This window comes from Diceros bicornis, unplaced genomic scaffold (assembly GCF_020826845.1).
Source record: "Diceros bicornis minor isolate mBicDic1 unplaced genomic scaffold, mDicBic1.mat.cur scaffold_67_ctg1, whole genome shotgun sequence".
In the NCBI taxonomy this organism is placed as follows: domain Eukaryota; kingdom Metazoa; phylum Chordata; class Mammalia; order Perissodactyla; family Rhinocerotidae; genus Diceros; species Diceros bicornis.
This window is the reverse complement of record NW_026691553.1, coordinates 1,358,050-1,372,224: the sequence shown is the minus strand read 5'-3', so window position 1 is coordinate 1,372,224 and position 14,175 is coordinate 1,358,050. Positions and strand designations below refer to the sequence as shown.

Sequence of the window (14,175 nt, the reverse complement as noted above, 5' to 3'; positions counted from 1 at the left end):
CCTGGCTAGACCTGCCCCCCGCTGACCGTCACTGCCCCAGCCTGGACCACGCTCCGGAAGGACGGAGGAAACCGGCCTCCAGCAAGTGGGGCAGGCAGAGGAACCGGGGCCAGGGCCCAGGCTTCCTGCCTCCCTGCTTAGCCGGTCCCTTCCACCCCGGGCCAGGTCGGGTCTCCCTCCTGGAGGCAGGCGAGACCCCTGGGGCCCCGGGAAAGGCCCAGCTGGGCCCCCAGCACCTCCAGAAGCTCAGCCTGTAAACAGGGTTATTCTTGAGGAAGATAGGAATTGGCTCTCTGGGCTGGTGGCCAGCCCGCGGCAGGACAGGGCTGAGGCCTGAGAGCCAGCAGGCTGGGCACAGAGGTCCTTGCCCTTCCCCAGTGCAGGCCCGGGGCTTGGGTGTGTCTGGAGGGTCTCCAACCCGTCCTGTTCCAGGGGGTGAGGATGTCGATTGATTGAACACACCTGTACGCACACAAATGCAAGAGCTCAGATGTTTCCAGCTAGTGTTGTGTACGTGTGTGCACATGCACGCATGGCCCCCGCCCGCGTGGAAGGGCCCGAGTGTGCACCAGGGCCCCTCCTACCGCTCACACAGTGTCTGCTCCCCTCACCACCTCCTCATGCACGGGGCGGGGGATTGTAGGACTCAGGTCACCCTCTGTGCAGAAGAAGGGTCTCATCTGGAGTGATCCTGTCCCCCCCGGGGACACCGGGCCATGTCTGGGGACATCTGTGGTTGTCACACTGGGGGTGCTCCTGGCATCAGTGGGTGGGGCCAGGGATGCTGCTCAACCCCCCACAGTGCCCAGGATGGCCCCAGTGTCAGCATTGCCGAGGGGGAGACCCTGGGTAGAAAGACCCCAGAGGTAGGGGCCATCTTCACATCTCTGAGCTTCCTGTCTCCACACCTGCAGCCTGGGGCCCACGAAGGGACCACGTGTTCGGGCTTTGTGAGGGGAAGCAGCCCCTCTGAGGGGCGCCCAGGGCTGGGCCCGGCTTCTGGCTCTGGGAACACATCTGCCCCAGTCGGCCGAGCTCCCGAATTAGGCCCCCAGGACCTAGAAAGACGGCACTGGGGCGAGACCTCAGTTCATTTCTGTTCCCTGAGGTCAGCCCCACGTGAGTCTGCACATGAGGACAAACACTGCTAACACCCACAGCAGGACGCAAAATAGCTAGACGCCGGAAAATGGGTCCACTTACTGTCGTGGGCTGAACCGTGTCCCCCAGGAAGATATGTCCATATCCCAACCCCGGGGACCTGTGAATGGGACATTTGGAAATAGGGTCTTTGCAGGTGTAACCAAGTTAAGATGAGGTTGTCCTGGAGTGGGGTGGGCCCTAATGCAATGACGCGTGTCCCCATAAGAGAGGAGACACAGAGACACGGAGAAGATGGCCACGTGAAGGCGGAGGCAGGGTTCAGGGTGATGTGTTTACAAGCCAAGGATTGCCGGCAGCCACCAGAAGCTGGGAGAGACAGGAAGGATCCTCCCCTGGAGGCTTCGGAGAGGTGTGGCCCCGCTGTCACCTTGATTTCAGACTTCTGGGCTCCAGAAAGTGAGAGCACAGATTTCTGTTGTTTTAGGCTGCCCCGTGTGTGGTAGCTTGTTACAGCAGCCTCAAGAAGCTCATACACCTACACAACCCCTCTATGCTCGCGCGCGGACACACACACGCGTGCACGCTCAGATGCATCCCCTCTCAGCAATCCACAGTGAGCACTTCCTGTGCGAGTGCTGGGCCGGCAGCAGACAAGGCTGTGCTCTGGTCCAGCTGACCTTCTGGGGAGGGGCAGTGGCCCATCTGTACCCACCCACCATCCAGAAGCACACGCAGACCTGCAGGTAACCACGTACACAAGGAGAGAGGGCGCTGGCCCGCCAGGCAGGAGTGGGAGGGGACAGCCAGGTGAGGAGAGGGGTGGGGAGGATGAGGAGGGAGCCCGAGGCTTCCCCGGGGCAGGCAGGTCTAGCAGCCCCACCCCAGGCACCTGGAGCCAACGTGTGTGTCTACACACACACACACGCACGCACGCACGCACACGCAGGGACAGGCTGGGGAGTTCCCTCCAGGTTCCTCCAGGACACCCCAGGGCTGGCCGAGGTCAGGCCTCCAGCTCCTGTGGCCTGAGCTGCAGCCTTGGGGGCAGCATATAGAGGCCGGCCCACTGGGGGATAATTGGGGGTGGCAGATGGGCAGCCTCTGGAAGGACAGCTGGGGTCTGGAGGAGAGAGGGAGGACAGTCCACACCGCAGGCCTGTGCCCCGAGCACGGGGTCTGAGGACTTTGCACCACGGGGCTGCAGGGACAGGGAGCTGGCCGAGCTCAGGATGGGGTGATTTGATCCAAGCCTGGGTGGGGGGGCCCAGCCGAAATGGGATTGTGTTTTGCCTCCTGGCCTGACTGCTCCCACCCCTTGGCCTTTTATCCCAACAGTCTGAGACTGAGGGAGGGTCCTTCACAGATCTGTCCTCACCCCTACTGTGGTCTTCCCTGCCAACAATGGGGTGAATTCTTGGAGAGCTCCCTGGGGGAGGCGGCTGGGCCTCAAAGCGTGTTCGGGTGCGCCTGCAGAATAGCTGGGGCCAGGATCCGGAGCTGCACGGGGGAGCATGGCAGGTTCTAGAGCTGGGGCATCGCCCAAAGGAGTCAGTGCATCCTAGGCTCCAGCAGACAGACTGGGGTTGTTGCCAGAGGGCAGGGCCCCGCTCAGGCTCAGCGCCAGGGTCCCGCGGGCCTCCCCGAGGCTCAGGCAGCTCCTCCCGCCTCCGACGGAATCCTTCCCGGGTCCCGCACCCGAAGCCCCGCCCCTCGCCGCACCGCGCAGGCGCGCGGACACGCCCCGCGGCCCGGAGCGCGCAGCCGCACTCGGGCCCGGAGAGCACCTCCAGCACCCCCCGCCGCCGTGCGCGTATGGGCGGGTCCTGGGGCGGGTCCTGCGTCGGGGGCGGGTCCTGGCCTGCCCCATAAAGGCGGCGGCGCGGCGGCGCGCGCGGCTCCTCTCGGCGGCGGCGGCCCAGGCGGAGGAGTCCGCGGTGGCGGCGGCGGCGGCGGCGGCGGCGCTGTTCCCAGCGCGGTCCGCGCAGGGGGATCGGGGCTGCGCGTCTCGGGCGACGGCGGTGGCTCTGCGGCCCCGGCCCGAGCCCGACCCCGGTGAGTGTGTCCCGGCGACCCCGGCCCGGCCCGGCCTCGACCCGGGCGCGCGGATCGGGCCCCGCGGAACCCGGCCGCGCTGGCCGTGACTCCCGGCGCGCCGGCCGCGACCACTCACGCCCTCCTTTGTCTGCTCCCGCCCGCAGGGTCCCCTCCCCGGCCGCCCCCCGCCCACGGGCCGCCCCCCGGGCCCCGCGTCCTTTCCCCCGCTGGCGGGGCCCGGACAGAAGATGGTGCAGAAGAAAACAGCCGAACTTCAGGGCTTCCACCGTTCGTTCAAGGTGAGGGCCCGGTCGGTTTGGCGGGCGCCTCGGGCTGGACCACCCGAGTGGCCGGTGGAGGGGGAGCTGAGCCCGCCCCCAGGATCTCCCCCGGGGCTCGTGCTCGCCCCCCGCCCTGCGCCTGGGGCTGCCCCAGCAGGGTGTAAGCCGGTGGTGGGGGTCACCGGGCCACAGTTTAGTTTCCAGAGCCCTGGGACCTGCGGGGTCCTTCCTCCAGGAACCCCAGGCAGGGCTGAGAGCCCCCTGCCCGTGGGGGCCCTTGCCTTTGTGTCCCCTGCAAGCCCGAGCCTGGTGCACACTGCTGGCAGGCCACAGTCCTGTCCCCAGCTCCACGGGGCTTGTGGGGTCTGTGGGGTCCTTCCTCCAGGAACCCCAGGCAGGGCTGCAGGCTGCCCGGCACGTCCTCCTAGGTGGTCTGCGGAATGAGGGAGTAGATTGGATGCCCCGCCAGCCCTGCACCTTCCCGACACCCTAGGCCCAAGTGCTATTTCCTGTCGGAGTGGGAAGTTTCTGCTGTGGCCCCATGGCTGCGACTCCTGGTCTCAGATGAGCGAATCTGGGGGGGTGGGCAGGTGGTGGGCAGGGGCCTCACAGGGCCTGGCCCAGGGGACACAGTGATGTCAGCGGCCGCCCCACCCCACCGGCCGAGTTATGTAATGGCTTCTCTGGGCCTCCTTGGGCAGGGACCTGTTGCCCAGTAGAGGAGGCAGGACCTGTGTGTGTGAGTGCGTGTGTGCGTGTGTATGTGTATGTGTGTGTGTGTGTACAGGCGCGCCAGGGTGGGAGGAGCGAACTGAGACTGTTTGGGTTAGAATTCCCAGGCCTGTCCAGCCAGCGTCTCGGGCCAGCGCCCCACCCCTGTCCACACGCCTGTCATTCTCGCTTCCCCCCCCAGGGCAAGCAACAGCCTTGGCAAGTCCAAGTGTCCGGGGCTGGGTGGGAGGGGAGTGGACCTGAGACGTCACTTGCGGTGGTCTCTCTGCTCCTGGGGCTGCGTGTGAGCCGAGATGGGGTCAGTGCGTGGGGCCAGCGCGGCAGCCAGAGCAAACTCGAACTTTCTGGATGGTTCCAGCCGCCTCCTGCCAAGGCCTGCTGACTGGAGTCCTGCAGCCAGCCCTGGGCCCGGCCCGCCCACACTGCTCAGAACTGCAGGCTGGCCTCTGCAGGCTGCCGGACAGCCCCGCGCAGAGGTGGGACTGTGGGAGTCCCGAGGGAGGTAGGAGGGACGCTGGGCAGGGAGTCCTGGCTCTGAGGTGGCCCTGGGCTGGCAACCCTTGCAGGAGTCTCCTCCCACTGCACTGAGGTTGTTCCCTTGAGCTGGGGCCACTTCCCTCCCCCGAGTCCGGCAGCAGCCCAGCAGGGAGACACATCTGCCAGGAGTGTCCTGAGTATTCTCCCCATTTGAAGATGGGAAAGTGGAGGCTCGGAAAGAGTGGGCGTTTGTCCTGGGCCCCCTACAGGTGGTGACTGGGCGTCGTGTTCCTTCACCTCGGAGGCTCAGCTGCCCCTGTATCCTTTGAGTTGGAGGCTGGGACAAGCGTTTGGGGACGATGATGGGACCCAGCGGCCCCCTTGGATCCTTGTGCCCTTATGCGGTCCCACAAATTGGGGGCAACTTCCTCTCATGTCGCCCTGGATGCTGGTCAGGCACCGGGCTCAGGTCATTAGGCCGAGTGCCATCGGTGGCTGCTGAGCCTGGTGTGCACGCTCCCTCCTAATCAGCCCCTTACGTGGCCACCCTGAGGCCCCTCCTCCCAGGGGGAAGTAGTCACCTGGCTCCTCTGGAAGGAGCCTTATCAGAGTGCCAACGGCCGTGTGCCTGACTCCCGCGGGGCTGGTGGATGAGCCCCACGAAGGCTGGCTGGAGCACTGTCCCTCTCCTCTCCCCTCCCCTCCCTTCCCCTGCCAGGCCTCCTAGCAACTATCTGCAGGGTGGGTGGGGAGGCTGGGAGGGCCCACGCCTGTTTTTCAGCCGCTCCCTCTGACCTCCGCCTGCCCCTCTGGGCCGGTCTGGCTTCTGGGCCTCCGTCTGCAGGAATTGGGCGGCCCCTTCTGCCGGCGGGCCCCTCGGGGTCTCCCTAGGGCCCTCCTGGAGTCCCTTCTCTGCTGCATGACTTTCCTGCCAAAGCCCCTGCCCCAGTCGTCCCAAGGCCCAGAGAGAGGCAGCGACTTGGCCCAGGTCGTCCAGCATCAGCGCTGGCACCACCACCGGGGGTCCCCTGCACCCACCCAAGGCCCCGGCCATTAGAGCTGGCTCCTAAAGGTACTAGCCGGGTCTCTGTCCCAGCTTGAAAGCCTCACCCGTCGGGCAGAGGCTAGCAGTCCTCAGGCTGGATCATCTGCTCTGCAGCAATGTTTCTGTTCCAGCAACCTGCTGTCTGGGGCACAGGAGAACATTTCTGCTCCCCAGCTGCCCTTGCTCTCCAGCCACGATCTCACACCCTCTCCCAGTCCTGGGGGCAGTCGGGGACTTTGAGTGGCCCTTCCCCCGCAGGGTGAGCCTCTTAGCTGGGCAGCGGGGGCCTGTGAGGGGCTTCCTCCTGGGCGTGTCTGGGCGTGAGTGGGACAGTGCACGCTGTGGCCTGGGCAGGGCCGGGCAGCGGGCAGCCTGGTGTTCACGCTGGAGCCCGTGGGTGCCTCTCCTGTGACCCCCGGGGCATGATGCAGTTGGGTAACGCCGGGTGGGGCTGGACCAGAAGATGAGGCGAGTGCTTCGGGACGCACAGAGCTGGGGGGGCATCATGGGCGTTGCGGCAGTGGGACCGAGAACCGTCCCGGGGCAGAAGGCATGGTGGGGTGGGGGAGCAGCGTGAGGCAGGGAGGGCGATGGTGCCCATTTTACAGGAGGCCACGAGGGCCCGGGCCTTGCCCAGGTAGGGCTGAGCCCAGGAGACCGTGGGAACGCAGGCTGGGCGCCCCGCCCGGGAGTCAGTGATTCACCCTCCCACTGGCTGCCCTGCCGCCTTTGATCCCCATGCTGGGCCGGAGGTCAGCGGGCAGTGGAGCTGTCACCACTCTGCAGGCGAGCACGCCGAGGGGCAGGTGTGGTCTGGCCCCACGTGACAGCCCTGGCATGGGAGGCAGTGCCCCCCACTTCTCTGTCCAGCCCCTTCCCGCACCCCCTCCCCGGAGGCCCCAGAGGCCCTGGGCTGGGGTAAAAGGTCCCTTTCCTCACCGTCAGGCAGAGCCAGGCTCTCTCCCCCTGGGCATGTGGTCACAGGGCACGTCACTGTGGGGTGGGGCTGTCTTGGCAGAGGGGGCTGAGAGCTCTTTCTCCTTCCCTCTCCCCTGCAGGGGCAGAATCCTTTCGAGCTGGCCTTCTCCCTGGACCAGGCCCACCACGGGGAGGCGGACTTCAGCCTGGAGTGCCCAGCCCGCCCTGGTGAGGGGCCTGGGAGGGAGGGGCACTCCTCTGCCGTGAGTGAGGCCTGGGCCCAGCCTGAGCACTGCAGGCCAGCCTCTGGGGCAGGTGGGGGCAGTGGCCACCTCCTGAGCCAGCTGGGTCTCCCCCCCCCCCCCGGGTCTCTGGCACAGATATGCCCTCGAGCCAGCCCATCGACATCCCAGACGCCAAGAAGAGGGCCAAGAAGAAGAAGCGCTGCAGGGCCACCGACAGCTTCTCAGGCAGGTTCGAAGGTGAGTGGCGCCGGCGGGGCGCGGGCCGGCGGGGCGCGGGGCCGGCCCAGGGCGCCTCTCATTGCCCCCTGCTCCCCAGATGTCTACCAGCTGCAGGAGGACGTGCTCGGGGAGGGGGCCCACGCCCGCGTGCAGACCTGTGTCAACCTCATCACCAACCAGGAGTACGCCGTCAAGGTGAGCGCAGCGTGGTGCCTGGGCGGCTCCCTTCCCTCCTCCCTGCAGGCCTGGGATCTGGCACTGGCCGGGGGGTGGCAGGGGGAGGAGCGGTGGCATTTGAGTTCCTGGACCAGCAGCCTTCCGGGGAAAACCCGTGTCTAAAAATGGCCCAGGGCTGGTGACTCAGGGGATCCAGGTCAGCCTGGGCTGAGCTCCTGAGTCCCCGTGGGAGGGGACCACGAGGGGCGGTCTTGCGCAGGTGGCAGAGGACCTGGTGCCCTGAGCGGCTGCTGAGAGCCAGGGGCCTTGGTCAGAGCCGACGCTCGCCTGCTGGCTCACCTCGGGCCAGCCTCTGTCCCTGGGGATGACAAATGCTGCCCCGTTTTGGTTACAAGGATTAGAAGGTGACGCTGTTCTCAGGGCCTTGGGGGGCTCGGCATGTGAGGAGACCAGGCCTGGCCTGCGAGAGCCTCCCACTTGCCGCGTGGAGCTTCTGACCTGGGCTGTGGCCTCGCCGCCTGTGCTGCCTGGCCAGGCGGTCAGACCGGACGGTCTGAGAAACCTTCCAGGCTTCCCCTATGACCCCGCACCTGGGCTGGCGGGGCACGGCGGGCTGTCCAGAAGCCTTGGCCCCAGTGGACGTCTGGTGACAAAAGTGGCTGTGGTCCCTGGGCCCGGGGAGCTCCCAGGAGGGGTGGGGCAATGGGGTAGGAGAACTGGAGACAGCCCTGAGCACTTTCTGCGCACCCGGCGTCTTCTGAGTCTTTTCCTCCTAAGGATCCTGCCGGGCAGCCTGGCTTCCTGTCACCAGTTGACAGAGAGGGAAACCGAAGCTCGGAGGGGTTGGGTAGCCTGGGTCACACACAATCTGAGGCCATCCCCCTCTGGCAAGGGACGACTGTCTTCTCCATGAAATAGGGGTCCTAGCCAGATTCCCCAGGGACAGGATGAGGTTAGTTTACCCCAGAAGGGTGTGGCTGGTGGCACTGTGGAATCTGGTTGTTTTGTCCCTCTCTGGGACAGGTGTGGTTGTCCCTAGACAGGTAAGACAGCGCATACAGTAGTGGCCCGGCCCTGGTGGCCAGTGGGACACACTGCATGTCCTCCTCTAGGCTGTGGCAGTGGGCAGGGCGCCCTGGGCACCGGTGGTAACTCAGCCTGCCTACCTGCCTAGTGAGAGGGGGCCCAAGGGTCCAACCCCCGGAACATGTTCCCAGCATGGGGCCCAAGGTTGCTGGGAGACAGGTGGTAGGCACCTTCTGACCTCCCCCCCCAAGCAAAGGTGGCTGGGGGGGCACCTGGGGAGGTGGGCCCAGACCTGTCTGGTCCTCAGAGCTCTTAGGTGCTAGAGGCAGTTGGGGGCAGAGGCACGGGCTGGCGTCTTGAGGCTCTGGGGTCCTGAGACGCTGTGCCTGCTGGTGGGCAGGGAGCCAATCTGGGCTCACAGGACTGGGGGCCTCTGCCCAGACCGGCCTGGAATTGGGGAGGTGAGATTTGGTAAGTGGGAACAGCTTGGCTGGTAGCCAGGTGCCCCGAGGCCCCTCCAGTCCTGTGGGTGGTGTGTGAGCCCGCACAGCGGCCACCAGGCTCCTGGTCACGGAGGGGAGGGAGGCCAGTCCAAGGGACCCTGACATCTTGAAAGGGTATTTTGCAGGGGCCCCAAGGCCTGTTGGGGTCTGGATGGAGAGCTGCTGGCTCTTTTCTCGGCCTTCCCCCGCCCGCTCCCCCCCCCCCCCCCCCCCCCGCCACGGGGAAACACGTTGCCCCCAGCTGGTGCTGATGCCACAGTTCTGACTTCCGGCAAATTCCCCCCCGTAGGAGCGCTCTGCCTTCTAGAGCTTAGAGGTCCTTCAGGTGTGGCACGGGGAGTTTCAGGGGGCACCCTGAGGCTGTGGAGAGGCTGGCTGACCTGGCTGCTGTCTCCCCATCCCCACGCCCTTTCAGATCATCGAGAAGCAGCCAGGCCACATTCGGAGCAGGGTTTTCCGGGAAGTGGAGATGTTGTACCAGTGCCAGGGACACAGGTAACGTGACCCACCCTGTCACAGCACCGGGCTGCCAGCCGTCTCTCAGGATCAGTCGGCCTGAGTGCCTCATCGCTCCCAGCAAGCATTTAGTGAGCACCCACTGTGTACCAGGCCCTGTGCTGGGTGCTGTGGGTGGGCCTAGTGGCAGGAGGCTGACCATCCAAGGTGGGCACAAGCCATGGCTCCACTCCCCGTCTTCCTGCGGCAGGTGTGGTGGAGGAGTTGGGCCCTCCTGGGCTGAGTTGTGGGTGCACGGGGGCATCGGGAACCCTCATTCCTCTCCTGCGTCTCCACTCTTCACCCCAGGAATGTGCTAGAGCTGATCGAGTTCTTTGAGGAGGAGGACCGCTTCTACCTGGTGTTTGAGAAGATGCGGGGCGGTATGTGGGGCCTGGGAGATGTTTCCCGCTGGGTCCCCACAGGCGAGGGGGCTCAGGGCCCCCAGGGAGAACCTTTCAGAGGGTCCCGCTCATCAGATGCGGCTTGTGGGGTCTGCGCTTCCTGTCCACGCGGCAGCGCAGGGTGGAGGACTTTGGGGCCTGAGGAGGCCAGAGTGGGGGCTTCCCTGCCCGGTGGGGTGGGGTGGTGCTGGGCAGTGGCCTGGGCAGGTGGAGGTAACCCCAGCGTGTTGTCCCTGCACCGTGGCTGGCCCCAGGCTCCATCCTGAGCCACATCCACAAGCGGCGGCACTTTAACGAGCTGGAGGCCAGCGTGGTCGTGCAGGACGTGGCCAGCGCCCTGGACTTCCTGCACAACAAAGGTGGGTGCCGCCTGCCAAGGGGTCCCGCCCATGTCCAGCTTTGTGCCCCGTCCACCTACCACTGACCCTCTGCTTGGTTCCCCCACTCCCGCAGGCATCGCCCACAGGGACCTAAAGCCAGAAAACATCCTCTGTGAGCACCCCAACCAGGTGAGGGGCGCGGGGGGCGGCCCCCCGGGGGACCCCAGGCCCGGCCCGCGTTCACGCCCGCCCTCCCTAGGTCTCCCCGGTGAAGATCTGCGACTTCGACCTGGGCAGCGGCATCAAACTCAACGGGGACTGCTCGCCCATCTCCACCCCGGAGCTGCTCACCCCGGTGAGGGGCGCCCCGAGGCGGGGAGGGGCGGCACGGCCCGGATCCGGTCCAGATCCGGTCCGGCTGCGGTTGCGTAACTTCAAGGTGCCAGGCCTGCTCGGCCGCTCGCTGTAGAGCTCGGGCTTCCGCTTAGCAACAGCCGCTGATTGGCCGGGCGGGCGCGGCTGGGCGGGGTGGGCTCCCGGCACCTGTTGATTGGACGGGAGGTGGGGCGGGTTCCTGGCCCTGCTGCTGATTGGGCAGGGGGCGGGGTGGGCTCCTGGCCCCTGTTGATTGGACGGGGTTGGGATCGGGGCGGGACCGGCTCCCTCGACAGCCTCTGATTGGCCGTGCGGGACCGCCAGGCGTGGCGGGCTCAGGTGACGGGCGTTCCGGCGCCTCACGTGACGTTGGGAAGCCCTGGGGCGCCCTCCCCTCCCCCTCCGCGGCCCTGACGCCCCCCGCCCCCTCCGCCCGCAGTGCGGCTCGGCCGAGTACATGGCGCCGGAGGTGGTGGAGGCCTTCAGCGAGGAGGCCAGCATCTACGACAAGCGCTGCGACCTCTGGAGCCTGGGCGTCATCCTCTACATCCTGCTCAGCGGCTACCCGCCCTTCGTGGGCCGCTGCGGCAGCGACTGCGGCTGGGACCGCGGCGAGGCCTGCCCGGCCTGCCAGGTGCGCGCGCCGCCGGGCCCGAGTGCACACCGGGTGCACACCGGCGTGCACAGCCCCCCAGCACACACGTGCACACCCCTGCCCCCCCGCCCGTGCCCGAGCGCGCACACCCACAGGCACAGCCCCCCCCCACCTCCCCGTGCACATATACACCCTCCTGCCCCTCGCCCGGACCCGGAGCGCGCATCCCCAGGCACAGCTCCGTGTGCACACACCCCCAGGCCTGCCCTGTCTGCACATTCACATAATCCTCCTTCTCACCCCCCACCCTGGGACCTGGACCGTGCACCCCCACTCACAGCTCTCGCCCTGCCGTGTGTGCACATACGCCTGCTCCCGCTCTGGGACCTGGACTGTGTACCCTAAGGCCTCCCCTTGCACACCCCCAGGCACAGCCTCCGGTGCACACACTCCAGGCCTGCGCTTTGTGCAAACATGCACATAAGACTACTTCTCACCCCACCCTGGGCCCTGGACCACACATACTGCACCCCAAGGCCTCCCCATGCACAGCTCCAGGCCTGGCGTGTGCAGACACGCACACATGCGTACATCCACCGCCTAGGGTCCGGTCTTTGACCACTGACAGGTTCCCAGGGCAGTGCCAACTTGGCCTTCCTGGGTTTCCAGAGGCTGTTTGGGTCTCCTGGCCCAAAAGAAGCAGCAGTCGGGGTCAGGGGGCTCAGATGGGCTGAGGCCTGTGGTTTGGGGTGAGCAGGTTTCAGTCTTCCATCCCCACACAGTGTGGGGCTCAGGGTTCGTGGCCCGGTGCCCCCTGGAGCCGCCTTCCTGTAAAGTGGGCCCACTTGGGCAGAGGCCAGTGAGGGCCTCCCTGAGGCCGGCTCTCCGTCCAGCCACCCCCAGACCTTTGGCTCCTTGGCCCCCCAGAGCCCCAGGCCTTGTCAGCTAACCTCAGGACGGACGCCAGGCCTGAATCCCACACAGCCCTCTCCAGCCCTTTACCCACCCTGCTGTCCGAGTGGCCAGTCCGGGGTCCTTGAACGTGGGTTCCGGGGCACGAGTTAGGCCGTGTGTCTGGGAGTCCTGACAGAGCCTGTCACTCAGCAGGGTCGCAGTCCCCCCCCCCCCAGGTCCAGGCTCGCCCGTCCAGATGTCGGGGACTAGGCCTCGGCCCTTGCTGGCTGCGGCTAACCGCCCCGCCCCACCGTGTCCCCCAGAACATGCTGTTTGAGAGCATCCAGGAGGGCAAGTATGAGTTCCCTGACAAGGACTGGGCCCACATCTCTTTCGCCGCCAAAGACCTCATCTCGAAGCTCCTCGTCCGCGACGCCAAGCAGCGGCTCAGTGCCGCGCAGGTCCTGCAGCACCCCTGGGTGCGGGGGGTGAGTGCCGGCCCGCCAGGCCGTGAGGGTGCGGGGCCTCCCGCCTCCATCCGTTGTTCTTTGGTGGGCCGGGGGTGACTAGAGCACGTGTACGCGAGCCCTCGGGAGGGCCCAGGATCGTCGGCGCCCCCAGGTGCGGCGTGAGTCTGGGGCTCAGTCGTGGGATCCCCTGGGAACCCAGGCACAGCAGCGGCTGAGGGGCACAGCAGTGAACTGCTGGTCAGGGCCCCGCAGGAGCAGCCGCAGCTGCTGCTCCGTGATTGGTGATCGCAGGCCCTGTGCCCTGGAGGCGCTGAGGTCAGCCAGGGGGCTGGCGGGCAGCCTCGGGCAGGGCCAGTTGACCCAGGGTGGACCCAGGCCTGCCAACCCCAGTGCAGGGCTCCGTCCCCACCGATTTCAGAAGAGCTCGCGTTTTCCTTGCCAGCGGTCGGCTGAGCTGGCTGCCACCCCAGGGCAGGAGGCCACCAGGGCAGGGGGCTTAACCCAGAATAGCAGTTAGCACTGGGGCCCCGCTCTCGAGGCGGCCTCGTGGAGGGGCTCCCAGCCCCTTCCCGTAGCATCGGGAGACCGCGGGTGGGAAGGGAGGGGCTGCTGTGGGTTTGGGTCAGGAGCCACAGGAAGGGGTGGCCATGGTGAGTGGGGTCCTGCAACATGCCCCCAACTCCGGCCTGGCTCAGTTCCCGGGCACGTGCACCCCCTTATCCCGGGTGGTTTCACAGCTGGTGGGGCACCGGGGAGGGCCGTCCTGGGGGGCGGGCAGGGTCTGCTCTCCAGCCCTGCCTTTCCTGTCTCCTCGCAGTGCGCCCCGGAGAACACCCTGCCCACGCCCATGGTTCTGCAGAGGTGAGGCACTTGGTTGGGGAGGGAATCCCCAAATCTAGGAGTGGGGTTAAATGTTAAGCTGTTTAAAAAAAAAAAATTGTCCTTAAATTGGGGGAGGGGAAGCCATGCGAGCGCTTGGGTGTCCTTGTACTGGGTGGCAGAGGGGGCCCCCTGCTGGGGTCCTGGCCTCCCGGGGAGGCTGGGAGCACCTGGGGCCTGCACAGACCCCAGGGGTCCTGAGGGAAGCAGGGGGTGTGCCTGGCGGCTCCCATCCCCCTCCCTGGTGACTGCCCTGCCCCGTCCCCAGGAACAGCTGTGCCAAAGACCTCACGTCGTTCGCGGCCGAGGCCATCGCCATGAACCGGCAGCTGGCCCAGCGCGAGGAGGACGCGGCTGAGGAGGCAGGGCAGGGCCAGCCCGTGGTCATCCGAGCTACCTCACGCTGCCTGCAGCTGTCGCCGCCCTCCCAGTCCAAGCTGGCTCAGCGGCGGCAGCAAGCCAGCCTGTCCGCGGCCCCCGTGGTCCTGGTGGGGGACCATGCGTGACCCCTCCCTCCCTCTGTACATAGGTCCCCCCGCCCCCATCAAATCTAAAGATTTTTTTAAGCTACGGCCAGCCGGTGACCAGCAGGCTGCCCTCCCCCGGCTGGATTCCCAGGCGCTAGCTCAGCAGGGGGCTCTTTTATATGAGGTTTTTGCTGTTGGGTTTTTTCTTTATCTCTGCCCTGCCTCCCGTTTTTTTTCCCCCGTTTAATGGTGTTAAAAGCAGAGCAGGCGCCCGGGCTGGGGGGGAGTGGGGGTGTCGCTGGGTCTGCCCTCCCCCAGCCTCGGATGCTCACCTACTGTGAAAGGCCCCCGTGCCGCCCATCCCCACCCCCACCCCCCGTGCCGCCGCTGCCGCCGCCCAGACACGACTCAGGAGAGGAGGGCGCCTGCCGTCTTCCGGGGCTGGGGGCCGGGACCCCCGCGCCCACCCCCTCCCCAGCCCCACAGTATTTTCAGGGACAGGCTGACCCCGCGGC

The 14,175-nt window shown here is 66.7% G+C and overlaps 2 protein-coding genes across 4 annotated transcripts in view; one reads left to right on the top strand and one right to left on the bottom strand.

Annotated features, from left to right (window-relative positions):
• The window catches only part of SCAMP4 (secretory carrier membrane protein 4), a 230,835-nt gene that overhangs the window by 143,995 nt on the left and 72,665 nt on the right, over positions 1 to 14,175 (bottom strand). The window lies entirely within an intron of this gene.
• MKNK2 (MAPK interacting serine/threonine kinase 2) lies at positions 3,312 to 14,172 on the top strand. 2 transcript variants are annotated; one of them, XM_058537617.1, is made up of 14 exons: positions 3,848 to 4,627; positions 5,788 to 5,932; positions 6,732 to 6,819; positions 6,972 to 7,073; positions 7,153 to 7,250; positions 9,177 to 9,256; positions 9,566 to 9,639; positions 9,915 to 10,019; positions 10,114 to 10,169; positions 10,240 to 10,335; positions 10,795 to 10,989; positions 12,168 to 12,332; positions 13,132 to 13,175; positions 13,462 to 14,172. In XM_058537617.1, the coding sequence occupies exons 1-14, from the start codon at positions 4,500 to 4,502 to the stop codon at positions 13,697 to 13,699; spliced, it is 1,614 nt and encodes a 537-aa protein (XP_058393600.1). In that variant the 5' UTR covers positions 3,848 to 4,499; the 3' UTR covers positions 13,700 to 14,172. The 2 variants fall into 2 exon arrangements, with proteins under 2 accessions (XP_058393601.1, XP_058393600.1); XM_058537618.1 differs by lacking the exons at positions 3,848 to 4,627; positions 5,788 to 5,932 and adding an exon at positions 3,312 to 3,437.

What these genes read in the sequence shown, in the direction of transcription:
- MKNK2 (XM_058537617.1), top strand. Translation starts at nt 4,500, where the DNA reads ATGGTTCCAGCCGCCTCCTGCCAAGGCCTGCTGACTGGAGTCCTGCAG. An exon ending in GGACTTCCTGCACAACAAAG is followed by an intron (nt 10,020 to 10,113) that starts GTGGGTGCCGCC and finishes CCACTCCCGCAG; the next exon opens with GCATCGCCCACAGGGACCTA. An exon ending in AGGCCTGCCCGGCCTGCCAG is followed by an intron (nt 10,990 to 12,167) that starts GTGCGCGCGCCG and finishes CGTGTCCCCCAG; the next exon opens with AACATGCTGTTTGAGAGCAT.